This window comes from Oreochromis niloticus, linkage group LG16 (genome assembly GCF_001858045.2).
Source record: "Oreochromis niloticus isolate F11D_XX linkage group LG16, O_niloticus_UMD_NMBU, whole genome shotgun sequence".
NCBI lineage: Eukaryota > Metazoa > Chordata > Actinopteri > Cichliformes > Cichlidae > Oreochromis > Oreochromis niloticus.
The window spans coordinates 10,190,513-10,205,450 of record NC_031987.2 but is presented as its reverse complement, the minus strand read 5'-3'; the positions used below and the strand labels follow the sequence as shown (position 1 = coordinate 10,205,450).

The 14,938-nt window shown below is 37.8% G+C and overlaps 2 protein-coding genes across 5 annotated transcripts in view; one reads left to right on the top strand and one right to left on the bottom strand.

The window, feature by feature from the left end:
* Nucleotides 1-14,938, bottom strand: part of LOC106097784 (serine/threonine-protein kinase pim-1) — a 459,832-nt gene that overhangs the window by 237,106 nt on the left and 207,788 nt on the right. The window lies entirely within an intron of this gene.
* The window catches only part of thsd7ba (thrombospondin, type I, domain containing 7Ba), a 182,929-nt gene that overhangs the window by 62,515 nt on the left and 105,476 nt on the right, over nt 1-14,938 (top strand). For all 4 annotated transcript variants that reach the window (XM_025904052.1, XM_013271403.3, XM_025904053.1 and 1 more), the window contains exon 4: nt 13,303-14,161. In XM_025904052.1, the coding sequence (XP_025759837.1) occupies nt 13,303-14,161 (859 nt within the window). The remainder of the gene's footprint in view (nt 1-13,302; nt 14,162-14,938) is intronic.

Sequence of the window (14,938 nt, the reverse complement as noted above, 5' to 3'; positions counted from 1 at the left end):
TCTTAGGTTTTGTATTTTGGCTAAAGTGACTGTGTGGGCCCAACAGCAAATGTGAGCTTTGTGAGAGTATAGTGAAAGCATACTGTATTTTTAACTTTATTTTACTTTCACTACGAGGTGTGATTTAAAAAAATCAGTCACACTGAATTTGGTAAAGTTTAGATGAGCAGTGTTAGGGAGGTTGATAAATTATAATTTTCTCCGGTAATTATTTATTTAGCCTCCCACAGATAGTCATAAAACAAGGGAGCGTCTGATTAATAACTGAGGGACAAAGGGGATGCAAATGACAGATGGAGGATATGTGAAGTGTTTAGCCTCCACAGGTTACACTCTGCAGGCTACCTGACTCGGGTAATCTGCACTTCTGTCTGTGGAAATTTGGGGTCCTTACAGAATTGGTCCATGTACTATTTTTCCTAAAGGAACAAACAAACTACTCTAAAATAATTTTGTAAAGTAAAATGACTCTGGAACACTGTCGAGAAGGAAGCTCTCAAAAACAACAGCAAATTCATGAGTTCCTATTACGTTTAGTGCCAGTCAGTATTTTTAGAAAGGGGTGGAAGGGGTGGTGGTGGTGTGGGGGATTTTTGTCTTTCTGAATTAAATGTTGCAGACATTTTTTCCTTTTATAGCAGTCACTTTTCTTTAGTTCAAGTGCAAAAATAAAATAAAGAGAAGCTAATAATAATGTGAGTCAGGAACATTTGCTCCCTTTTATCTATTCAAGGCTCATATTTTGAAACACAAAGAAAAGCAATGGCAATTACTGTGAATATAGGTTCCTGTACCGGCCTGCTTTGACTGAAAAACAGATACACTTATATAATTCCATATATTCTTGAACGCACTTAATGGTATTGAAAAGTTTGCAGTTGTGATCAGTTAGACCTAGTATTTTTATTTTTTTAAACCTTTTCTGTACTACCAGTCCACTTTAATTAAGAAATTAAGAAATACAGTCATGTTATGCTATGCTGGTCTTTGCATAGAGGTTTTCTAGATTTATTGATGACTCTGACCACTTTTGCACATGGATCACATGTTGCTCAAGAACACTTTGACATGCTCACTGAAGGAACTGGGGATCTAATTGAATAGTGGACAACTCAATCTATCTTCTGAGCCACAGCCTGCCCAAGGTGGTATACTTGACAGTTCAAGGAAAATGTTCTTTTTCAAGCATATATATATTTTTAAATGCAATATTCTTGTGTGTAAAAGCGTACCCTTGCTGTCAGCAGCTGGTATTGTCACTTGTAGTAGAAATAACTTGTTACAGGACTTTTGCATAATTACCCACCAGTTTCCAGCATTGGCTTACTGAAAATTTTGACCATTTTGCCATGCAAAATCTCTTCAGTTGCGATATGTTTCAGGAGTTTCTTGCATATACTACATATTGCAAAGAAGTTCATTTTAAATCCCACCCCACTGGGATTTGATATAGGATTCAGGTCTTGGCTTAGACATGGCCATATTGCTTTATTTCTTAGTTTTGTTCCTCTTTTGGTAGATTTTCCAGTGTGCATAGGATCATTATCCTGTTGAAACTTCAATTTCAACCCTTTTCAGAGACAGCTTTACATAACTTTAAAACAGTAATTGATATGATATAGAATAAATACCCAGTACCCGGTCTTAGGGGTTCCAGCAAACAAAACAAAACAAAAAAGACCCCAAATGGTTGCTTTTTCATCGGAAGACTGTAGTTTTTAGTTTGGCTCTGTGTTTTGTATAGCTAAAGGGTTTTTATTGGCACCCACTCCATGGAGGTTTGATTTTTCACACCAAGAGTGACCTTCAGATTCTTGAATGAACTTTTAGAGCTCTTGTGTTCAACTCTTGGGAGATATTTGCTGGGGCTATGAGATCAGATCTATATCATGCGCAGCAAGATTGATAAAACATAGTCATAAGCAAATAGTGTTATTTTGCAGGTGCCGATATTCACAGCCACTCATGCTTTGCGAATTCGAAGAGACCTTGCATGTACAACTAAAATAGAATAGAATAGAATAGCCCTTTATTGTCATTGTGCATGTACAACAAAAGTGTACAAATTAGCTACAATGCATGTGACAGTGTCTGCTCTACAATTACTACACGACTCAGCTCTAACCTCAAAGCTGAATTCAGCCTGTGCAAAACAGTCTGATGCGACAGTTTTCAAAATATTTAAACATAAAGTTTGCAAATCTTGTCTTTTTGCATCGTGACACATGTTAAATATACCAACTTGCCTTAGAATTCTTTGGTTATTCAATCTTTTCAGTCATCAAAGTAAACCAGTGAGAGTTGTCAGTACATCCAAAGATACACGGCTTGATGCACGCGTAAAATTCAGCCTACCAGTCACACACTCCCGTGTTCATGGTGGCTGCTTTGTTCACTTGGCTGCTTATTTCTACTTGAGTGTGTTATTGAATTTGCAAGTGAGGACTTCATATTTTGCAACTGGTAGTGAACCTAAAATAATATGTTTTAATAATGGCTAAATTCCACTTGACAAAGGTCCTGCACGCACATGGGTTTACTCCTAAAGCTTACAGGAATACTTAGTAGTTTCACCTGTGCTTGCCCTGCTACAAAGCAAATCTGTCATCAAAAAGGTCTGTTACTATATAAGACTGTTATGGTGAATGTGTTCACAAGAGTTCCCTATTTGTACATCTAGCCACATGAAGGAATATTAGTGTTGATTTGAAGTGACTGTGGCAACCCGTAAGTCCACAGCTCACTCTGCTCTTACCTCTGTTTTGCTTTCCATCAACTCTTGTAACTTTGTCTGATTGCTATTTGGTACATGGCAGGTAGTGTGCAGTGGGCATCAAAGCTTTTCGCTGAAAAGGAAGCTGTCTGCTGCAAATGGAAAAAGGTTGAGTTGATAAGATTGGTTGATAAAAGTGGTGAGACTGAAGCAAACAGTAAAGCTGCAACTATAAAAAGAATAAAGCCAGAGGTTAAAAACGCTGTATAGCTAACAAAAGCTGCTACATGTTACAAGAATCTGTTGAAAATATTCTAGTATGAATAATGTTTTACCAAATTAATTAGCTTTTATTTTGTTGACAATTACCAGGTAATTTAGTCGTCTAAACCTCAACTTAAACCCCTGATTTGGAGTGCATTCTCCTCAGACAAAATAGCAGATTGCTGCTTGCTTCTCAGTCTAAGAGCACCTCAAGGAAAGCCACTCGGGTACATCATTAATCAGCTCTCAAATTAAGTTACAGCAGATGTTTTTAGCCATGAAGGCAACCTTGTCATGGCCCCCCTCAACCAATTAAGATTAGTATTTATTCATAGTCTTAAATCCAGTTTATCCCCAGTTTCCCCTGCTGGTATTCCAGTTTTATCTAATGGATTTTCTTTTGATGTTGGGCAGAGAATTAAATCTTATACGATATACACGAATTCCCCCAGGGACTGCATCATAACAGTTGCCATGGGTGCAATTTTAAATTTGTCAGCGATACAATTGTCACTTTATCTCTGTTCTTTCATGCCCTGGTCACCTGCATTATCTAAACACCAGGGTCTTTCCTCAGGTTGCTGCCTGTAGATACGGCCATTAGTTCTGCTCCTGTGCTTAAGAGAGAAATCCCAGGTCAGCGGAAGGCAGTGAGACAGAGGAGTGAATGACATCCTATCCAATTACTTGTCACCTCTACATAGGCTGGCACAGGGACTTGAGAAGACCACATGAGACAAGCAATTACACGGAAAAGGATTCTGATCACTGCAGAGGGATAGCACACCTCACATCCCCCACTGTAGTTTTCACATTTTAAAGTGATACTGACTAAAGTACTGTGGCATTTATAAGTGTAAACACATTGATTGTTTGTGAGATCCCCAGAGGGGTGCTCCTACCGAAATCAAAGTGGGATCTATGTATATAAATGAGATCTTAGAGGAAATACAATATCCGCTTGGTAGATGAACTACCATGTCTCTCAAGGCTAGTTAATAGAATGACCAAGCATTGATTCTGGGGGGAGAAGAAGTTCTTTCTGAGTCTAAACATTGGCGTATTTTCAGTATGACAGCACGACATGCCAACGCTGCTAAAAGGAAATGTCACTGGATTCATCCCTCAAACTGAGGAAAGACAAATGAGTTCCCTGTTGTGTTGTTTTGACATGATATGACACATGACCGAATACCCTCTGGTCACCTGAACTGTTTTCTTTTTTTTCCAGTTTTGGACATCAAACCTTTTGATTTTCAAAAAAATTTTAAGGAAGAAAATTTACAGGAATCTGTCTTCTTTCTTTGACTTTTAAATCCTTTAACGGTCCTAGTTTTACAGTATTTTATGCTACTTATTTAAGTATAAAAGCCATGTCTCACATTGTCATCATATATGCAAAGATATCAGCAATTACATTTGAAAGTTAATTGTTATCATCATCCCAAGGAGGAATGGGGCTATCTACAAAATGATCGTATCTATAGAAATACACTAAAACTCAAATAGAAAGAAACCATCTTCATACAACTCAATCAGTAGGCAACCTGTAATAGGTCAGTCCAGGATCTTTATCAGGAAGCTATAGGAGGCCAGGAAAAAAGTTTCTGTGTGTGCTATTTCGAATATATCTGCCACCTATAGCTTGTTTGCTTTCTTGACTTAACAAACAGAAAACTGTGTTTTCAGCAGCAACCATTTAAAATTCTCTGAGAGCTCTCACCCGTGGGCAGGTTAAATATACAGACAAGCAACTCAACTATTGGCAAGGAAAAATGACTGGTAGAAGGGAGAATAAGAATTGTAAAGGTATTCTTCTCTCTCTATATATATTAGGGTGATCACAACTGAAAAATAATATTTGATTTCATTACACAGAGACATCTATATAAGGGAAAAACAACAGAAAGAATAATGGCATAACTATTTAAAATCACTGGCCACTTTTTTAGGTACGCCTATTCAACTCTTTGTTACCACAAATTGAATCACCCAATGACAGGACAGGAAATTACTGCATTTAGACATGTAGACATGATGAAGACGACGACCTGGTAAAGTTCATACTGAGCATCAGACTGGGGAACAAAGGTTTTATTAGTGACTTTAACCTCCTAATACCCGAACTCTTCCATGGCATGCATTTTTAATTTCTCTTTGATATTTGGGCTGATTGGGACCCAATGAATGTAAAAACAAAGAATTACCTTTTTTTTTTTTTTACCTGATTTTTGTTTCTAAGAAAAATGAGAGCCACATATAAGGATATTTGTTTAAAATTTCAATAGGACAGAGGCAGTATAATGTCCTCGTAAGTGGACATCAGGCCCTTGTAGAGCAAAATTCAGTATTTTGGTCTAAATAACCCAAAATGTGATGTCCACATATGTGGACGCCAGGTCCTAGGAGGGTAAATGCGACATGGTTGTTGGTACCAAATGGGCTGGTCTGCTTGGGTTTTCCCACACAAGCATGTCTAGGGTTTACAGAGAATGGTCTAAAAAAGATGGTGATAGGAAGTAAATCAATTGACCGCTTGTTACAACCAAGATATGTGCAACTCTGAATGCACATCATGCTAAAGACTTCAACATTTGCCCCTTCTGCCAGGTTCGCCAAACTTGCATAAGAGAATACTGGAAAAATGTTTTCTGGTCTTATGAGTCTTGATGCAAATTTGGTTCAAAAAACATGGATCCATCTAACCTTGTATCAATGGCTGGAGTTGTTGTTGGTGTAATGGTGTGGGGACATTGTCTTGGCATGGTTTAGGGTTCTTATTACCAATTGACCTTCATTTTAACACCACAGCTTACCTGATTATTATTGCTGACCACAGTGTGCACATCACCAGATCTTAATCCAATAGAGTTCCTTTGGGATGTAAACATGTGGAACAGGAGAGAATCTTGGGGTTCGTGTCTGACCCAAGGATATTTGGGAGGCAGAGTGGAGCAGCCAGGAATCGAACCACTAACCTTCTGATATTGATAGATAGATAAATAGACAGAAAACAAAAGTTTGTACATGTTTCTAAACAGAAAAAATAAAGAAAATTAAATAATGATTTGGACATAAGCTGGTCATGGGAAATACTGTACATTCCTGTTATTTATTTTTGTAGCCTTATACCTATAACTGTGTGCAGTTATTTTCCGTAGCGCACAAAGTACTATTATTTCTGGAGCCTGACACACCACTAAGTAGTTTGTTTTGCTTTAGTTAAAAAATGAAAATATCTGGGAAATAGAAATAGAATATATCAGAAGGAGCATAGCTTTGTTATGATGCTTATTATTTCTCACGGGTGAACCATACTTTGCTGTTTGCCTGCCATGCATTTTGGAAAATCTCCCCACTCCACTGTGTGATAACTCTGAAGAAGTCATGATTGATCATCCACTTAGAAATCTTCATCATCAAGATTTATTGGAGCTTGGATTTAAAAAATAAATCAGAACAGAGGACAGTGGTTTCCTACTTTAGGGTTTATAATGCATCTTTTTTCAGTGTCATGCAGGGTGTTTTTTTCTCATTGCTAAACATTATATTTTCTTTTAAAAGCATAGTCTTTGGTCGAAAACTGGATTGTCTTACAGTGTTTATTTATTTATTTACTTTTATGGATTGGCCCAAGTGGGGATTACATCACTCAGTGGGCACAACATGTGTTAGTGTTGTCTAGTGTTTATACTGTTGGCCATTTAAAAAGTGATTAGCCATTCAAGTAGGTCTGGCATGGATGCTGTGGGCCTGAATACTAAATTATAACAAAAGCTTAGTGGGGCAGTGTGTATAGTACTGCAGCCCCAAGGAACATAATTCATTAGTTTGGGATGTTAAAGCTGCATTTGATGCTTTTCCCCTGCAGATAATCCAAGCACATTAAGTATCTCATTGTCAATCCAAAACAAAAGTGCTATAATGCATTCACTTATTGAGCATTTATGGAAATATATGATTTATATTCAAGCGCGAAGGTCAAACATCTCTCAGAAGTGGCTCATTTTTTATCATCACACAAAGTTTTTATTTTTAGCTCGGGGTCATCAGTGTTATTGTCACTTAATTTGCCTGATGATAATATTTTGCTCATATTTTTCTCCAAATGTCCTTCTAACCTGCTACATAAACACTGCGCATTCGTGTTTGTGTAGCATGTTAGGAGAAATGAGCTGATTCAGGCCTTCTGGAGATGGATCGAGCGGCTGATGATAATTTGATGAATTTCTGCATATATTAATGTTGTAAGTGAATATGAACCACAGTGCTCATAAATTACAACTGATGGAAGTGTGTCACTGGGGATAGCTTTGCGCATAATTAGGCTCGGTGGCATAGGTATTTAATTAAAAGTGTTGTGACAAAGGACGCATGTGTACAAACAGTCAAGCTTAACTAAGGGAGATAAGTTGAAGATGGATGGCAAGTAAATTCACTACATCCTTGTGAGGAAATGTACGAAAAGCTGCAGCATGATAAGAAAATGACCGATAATCAAATATTACCAACAGTGAAATAGTTTAATTAAGAAGCTTGTCCAAAACTGGCATTATTGCTAAGTTTTATATACTATTATTTACACAAATGTTTGAAAAAGTACAGAAGACAGACTATATGATCAGTCATAGGCCAACAAAAATACTCTATTAGATTTTAAAGGCAGTATAGGAAGGAAAACATACCACCCTGTCTTTACAGAATAGTGTTTGGTTGTCTAAAATAATATAAATAATAAAAATATATGCATTTGGGTTTAACTCAGTTGGCTGAGCAGGCGACAGTAGCAGGTGGCCGCCCCGGGTTCGAGTCTGACCCACAGCCTTTTGCTGCATGTCTCCCCCTCTCTTTCCCTCTGCTTTCCTGTCAGTCTTAACTGCATCTATCTAATCAAGCCGGAAAAAAGCCAATAATATATCTAAATAATTCTAAATAATACATACATAGAGATATATAGATATATAGATAGATAGATATAGATATAGGGAGGGAGAGAGAGAGAGAGAGACATATGTGCACCTAAAATAGCAGAAAGAAGTTGGTACAGCAAGTACACCAGCCTGTGATCCTACAGGGTTTTTTTTTTTTCACTGACCTGAATCAGTGATGCTTTTACCAAATGTAATTAAATGGATAAGAGAGCCAAGCATTTCAACAGTAGCGAGTGCGGTTGCTGTTTAGGAGACAGTTTATTGCTCTTTTCTTTGCTGCTTCTTTCCCTCATCTGTCTGGTTTCGGGGCAGAGTGGAGATTGCTTTTGTTGTGTTACTTGCTATTATCGTACAGCTTTACCATCATTTGTCTAACTTAAGGGTTGAACTGAACGCTGCTGAGGAAGATAATACGTGTTCAGTCACACTACACTGGCTAAGTTTAATTTCTGCATTTTCCCATAATGTAGTGAAGTCTGCTCATCCGCTTTTGCTTCATTCAAATTCAGTTTTCAAACTGAATGGTAAATATAGCAGGAGCTCAATGGGTGCCAGAGCCCCCAGAGGTGCGAGCAAGGCGACTAAGTGCGACGGGAATGAAGGAGCTGTGGGCAACTGGTTCCTCCTGAGGGGCTGACAGATGCTGATGCTGACAGATCGAGAGAGTGATTATTCAGAGCTTAGAAGATGAACTAGTGCTTGTGTTAGCTGGCTCCCCTTGCAGCAGAATCACTCCCAATCACACCTCCATAAATCAGGCACTCACGCCCTGGCACAGTTTGAAAACAGCACTACTGAGCAAAGGTGGTCATGCCGATGAAACGGTGTTTATCATGAAAGAGTGCCACTTGTGACCACAAAGGCTGTATGCTTAGTTGGAAAAAACATGGGCACTTGTTACCCTGAACATCTGTAAACTTAATTTTGACTAACTATTCAAATTCTATTTCTGTAACTTCTGGACTCTTGGCAGCTTGGACTGAAGTGTAAAGGTCCCAAAGTGTAAGTAGTGAGTAAAGTAAGTAGTGCTGTAACAGAAACAACCACAGCCCCTCTCCAATAAACCTCTGCTTAATCCCAAATCATTCTGGTATCTCCAATGACACTGGCATAAAAAGGCAAATAAACAAGCCAAACTGCTCCTCTAATGAAGCACAGACGGTACAAACTTTTTTCAGTTTGAAATATGCAGAAAACATTCAAATTACATTTAATAACCTCTGTGTGTTTACTGAACCAGACACAAACGGTAAGGTAATTGCACCTCTTTACATGAAAATGTATATACAACTCCATATGTTTATTTCCATCTAAAATGCTGCAATTAGCTTTTTTGAGTTTTTAGCCAAATCAGCGATTCATTTATTCATCCTTCCAGTGTCAAAATCTCACTGTATATTAAAGTTGCATAATATGCTAAGTTTAAATGCTCCGTGTGAGGCTTTTGAGCTCTTTGTCAAACTCGCAGTGGCCGATACGTGATGTGGTTCTGGGAGTGGGTCTGTTGGAAGATTAAAACACTCTGTCATTCTTTTTTTTAATCAAATTCTGAAGCAATTACTGGGTCTGTCTTTGTTTCTCAATATGCTCCCATGTGTTTTTACACTGTTTAATGGCAAAGAGAAAGAAACTTTATTTTGAAGAGTTCCCTGCAAACATAAGTGACCAAATAGCCAATCAGAGCCTATAGGACACTCAAGTCCAACATACCAATGAAATGCAACATCTCATTTGTTTTCTTCTTTATTTTTGTGTTTATGTTTTGATTTTTTGGGAACAAGTCAAAAGAAATGTCCTTTCTTGTGTTTGATGTCTTGTCAAACGTACAAAAAGAAAGTGTTAGAAGAAATAAGCAAACAACAAAAAGAAACATGGTATCACACTCAACTGTATTTCTGCCTTTAGAGCTTCAGCAGCAGCAGCATCATTTTCAGTTTGATACATTGTACCTTTGATGCAAATATGATCTATGATCTTTGATCAGACGCAAAGATCATAATAATATATTAGTGACACTGTCTCATTAGCATCACAGTACCAGGACAAAGAAACTCAACATTGTGCTTCAATGAACTGTGAATAAAAATTTGTACTTTAGACTATTCCTCCTTTAAGCAAACAAACAAAGGAGCCTTAAAATGCTAACTATAGGCCAGGAAGCAAAGTGTTAACAATAGATTTCTCTGGCATGAAAAGACATAAAACAGTTTGGGCAGGTTGTCATTCGAAAGCAATTTGGGAAGCACTAGGATCTCATTATTACATCAATTTAATTCCAATTAGAAGAAATGAATCAAATTATCTTTTTCATAGCATGTGGCAAAATAACTAAGAACGTGACTGACGAAGATAATCACATCATATCAGGAAATTGATTTATTTCTACTTCTTTTAATGACGAGGACAAAAAGGTTAAAAATGTATTTAAGATTTATTGGGCTTGGTATTCAAAACTTAACATTTTATAAAAACTGACAACCGGCTACTGTTTTTGTTGACACATAATCTATATATTTGTCACATTTAAATACAAATATCACTGCATTGTTAGTAACTAAAACCCCAGATGAGGAAAATAACCCCAGCAACTCTTTTTGGTGATATTCATCAATATATTTGCCACATATTTAAATACAAATATGATTGGCTCATTAATTTTTAAAAAAAAAAAAAGTCCTATTTGAATAAAATGATGAGGGTCTGATGCAGCTCTAGCAAAATTAATAGCCTTAATATCCAAAAGGAAATCTCCGTGTATGATTGCGTGAAATATGCTCCTCAATCTGAAACAGTGCAGTAGTCTATAAATGAATAGCTGCCTTTGAAACTAACCAACTTAAAATATCATGCTTTCATATATAAATAGGGTGGCTGTAGCTCAGGTTGTAGAGCAGGTCATTTACTGATCGGAAGGTTGGTGGTTCGATTCCTGGCTTCCCCTAGTCTGCATGCCAAATATCCTTGGGCAAGATATTAACCCCAAATTGTTCTCTGATGCATCCATCGGCGTATGAATGTGTGTGAATGTTACTTAGAACAATGTGCTTGTGCAAATGGGTGTGAATGGGTGAATGCACAAGTTGTGTAAAGCGCTTTGAGTGCTCAGAAGAGTAGAAAAGCGCTATATAAGAACCAGTCCATTTACCATAAATAAATAAGTTAATAACTAAAATCTTACAGAGTTCATGTCACTTTCATAACTGCCATCTGTACCATATAATCTGTTCTTTTTTTTGTTCTAACACATAAACCTGGCCTTAGATGAAGGTTTGTACTTCCCATCAAAACAGAAGTAGTCTGAGGTCAGCTTCCCATTCAATTGAGTGGAGAATTTAAGATACAATTTGAAGCTGAGTGAATTTTTTACAACGGAAAAAGGTATCTACAATTTTGCTCCCTCTCTGACCTCAAAGTATTTTCCACCATTTGTTGAAAAGGGAAATAACTTCAAGCAACTTTGTGTAACACAAACGATGTTCCAAAGTAGTGACTGTCGATTGCAGTTCCGCTTTAGGTCCCAGAGGTGAACTACATCACTACAAATATGATGAATGTCTATAAATAAAGTTTCTATTCTATGTCTTAATTTAATTTACAGGAATGAGCATTTTTATGTGTATTAATTTAAGTGGCTTCTCAGTTACCTTAGCCTCCAAACACATGACTAAGCAAAACATTCAAATAATTTTTGCTCACGATGTATGTTTCAAAGTTTGCATTGTAAATTGAATTAAAGAGCACTGTTATATTTGAATGAATGTGAGTGCAAAGGTCTCTGTGTTGGCTCTGCAACAGACCCGCCACCTGACCAGGGTGTACCCTGCCTCTCTCCCTGTGGTAGCTGGGATGGACTCCAGCACCCCTGCAACCCTGAATTGGATAAGGGAAAGAAAATGGATGGGTTAGATTGCAGAATACCAAACAGTTTTATAATATATATATATATATATATATATATATATATATATATATATATATATATATATATATATATATAAAGAATGACCCAAAAAACAACCGTTAATTCACCTCTTGTTTGAAGCTTTTGGAAACAGATCTTTGAGGCCAACTTCATCAACAGACAGAAATTTTTGAAATGACCGTAATGTAACAGAGCATGCAAAAGATTAAAATGATGTAGAAATGAATAAAAAAAAGAAAAATTCAAATCAAGAGCCAATTTTGAATATTATTTTGGTGAGCCATTATATTTTAAGGTGAATATATTGCAATAAAGACTTCACAGGTGAATTGTGAAGTGGAGTTGTAGAGGGTTCAGTCAAATACGGCACTGTCCCCAAGGAGACAGTCGGTTAAATCTCTTTTGGCATTTCTAAAATGATTGAGGATTTAAGATACACTTATTCTTTAAGCTAATTAACACGAAACTGATAATAAAGTCCCGACACAGGTTGGACGCCCTAGTCCTCTGGATTAATGTCTTAGCTTTGAGCCACTCCCCTAACACACCCATCTCTTTTTAACTTTGTGGGTCACAGTTACCTGTTGTGAACCAAAGAATTTCTGTGTTCACAACAACAAGGGTCTTCAAAGACTTGTCATTGATATTATTTATATTTATTGGTGTGGCTCTGAATTTACACTCATTATTTGCCACCATCCCTTAATGTGAGTTAAGAGGTCATAGTCATTTCACATAGTTCTTTGAAAGCAGGTGACTCAGAACATCTGAGACATTAAAAATATCTGACTGGGTGTTTGTGAGCTGACCCTTTTGAGAGATCAATATTACATTATTAAGCAGAAATTTCTTTCCTAAATGTTGCTAGCACTGGTTAATTGATTGACATATTAAGACAATTCAACCTTATGGTTTGTTAAACAAGTTAAAAAGCATCTAATTAAATTTTTGTTTGAAAGATCTCTTAAAATAACCATTGTACACCATTTCCCCTTTGCAGAAATTACATTTAAGCATTTACATGCTTTTACTGTTAAAGGAGAGGCTTTGTTGTAATGAAGTAATAATAAAATAATAATAATGATAATAATAATAAAAAAAACCCACAGAATTCAAGTTGATAGCATATTTTATCATAATACCCATGTGAACTCCTAACCATACCATACATGACCAGAAATATTGATCAGTTTAAGCTCAAGAACCTAAAAATTAATATAATCCTTTGTGACCAAGAAACTGACCTTGTATTTTCTTTATATTGATGTCCGCCACTGGTTTGATTACTTTGTGTTCCTTTGTTCCTTTCTTCCTCAGTTCATGAATAAAGCAATCATGGAGGTTAAGTGAATGGCCTTGAATTTTGCTTGATTGCAAGCTGCCAGATTGCTGCAATTTAAATCATTTTTTTCCCCCTAAAGCTTCAGTTTTTAATGAAAATGCCCTCTCCATGTGTTTTTTCTTTGCTGCAGGCCAGTGGGGTCAGTGTACCGGTGAGGAGTGTGGCTCTGGTGGGGTTCAGACAAGGACAATATGGTGCATCCACATGGAGGGCTGGACTACCCACCACTCCCACTGCCAGCACATGGAGAAACCAGAAAGCCAGAGACAGTGCTTTAAAGTCTGCGACTGGCACCAGGATCTCTTCGAGTGGGAGGTGTCAGAGTGGGAGAGCTGTGTTCTTGTTCCTTTCTTTTCCAATGAGCTCAAGTTGAGGGCAACTGAGTGCATTACAGCACAGCATGGGATCCAGAGGCGCAAAGTCTACTGCGTACGCACCTCAAATCGAACCACAGTCAGTTCAAGGATATGTGAATTCTTTTCCCAAAAACCACCTGTGGAGCAGGCATGCCTTGTCCCCTGCCCCCAGGACTGTGTGGTTTCAGACTTCACCTCTTGGTCAGGTTGCAGCAAAACCTGCGGTGCTGGCCTGCAGCATCGGACTCGACATGTTCTGGCCACACCAATGTATGGAGGGGCAATCTGCCCCAACCTAACTGAGACCAGGACTTGTTCCAGTCATGTTGACTGCCCGGCTGGGGAGGACGAGTACCAGTACAGCCTTAAAGTAGGGGCCTGGAGTGAGTGCCGAATGCCCCATCACAAGGATGCCCTATTAAGTGGAAGGACCACAGTGGACTTCAGTACTATGTCCAACGAGAACAACACAGCCATGCTGCACACACTAGCTTCTCACCAGCATTTCCATCACAACCACCACCACCTTGCTCATGCACACATTAAGTACCCTGCGTCATGGGAACTGGAGGTGGGATACCAGACAAGACATGTCCGCTGCACAAGAAGTGATGGCAAAAATGCTATGCTGAGGTAAGCAACATTCTTCAAACCATAAAGAATAGGAAAATCATCTTAATATGGTAATGTGGATAGAAGTAAATCCCATAACAGTTGGGACATATTGATGTATTTTTACAAAAATTAGGAATACTTATGCCTTTTTCAGTCATTATTCCCCTCAAAGTGGCCACCCTACCACTTCACAACTCTTCAATGCAAAATTCCATCAGTTGCAAGATCTTTTAAATTTTTCTTGGTAGATGTCTTACCGTGCTTTAAATCTTCAGGTCCCCGGCACTGTGCTGCATTCAAATCTATAACATTTCCTTTGCCATCCTTCACAGTTGGTTGAAAAATGCTCTTTTTGAAAGCTGTCTTTAGTCTGCCCCAAACACATCTACTTTAACCACCGTCAAAAAGTTGTATGCTGGATTTGTCTTTCCAGAGTACATTATTTAACCCCCCCACTGCATAAACCCTTCTCTTCCCCTATGGTTCATTGGCAAAATAAAGTTTTGCTCTAAAATGTGTAACACACAGCAAAATACTTTCTCCTGACACATCCCCCATGATTTTCAAATTTCTGAAATATTTATCTGATAGTATACACTTACAGTTTGACAAAGACAGTTTGTTCATCCTGGAATAAAATGTGGGCTCTACTAGAAACTGTTTTCCAGATGCACTGCTCTGAGGCTGACATTGCTGGGGCAATCAATCCTGGACAAATTGGCAGTTCTTTGAAATCAACCATACATGTAAAAAAAATTTGCTTTTCATTTCTTTCTTTTTCCCACTGGGATCCAC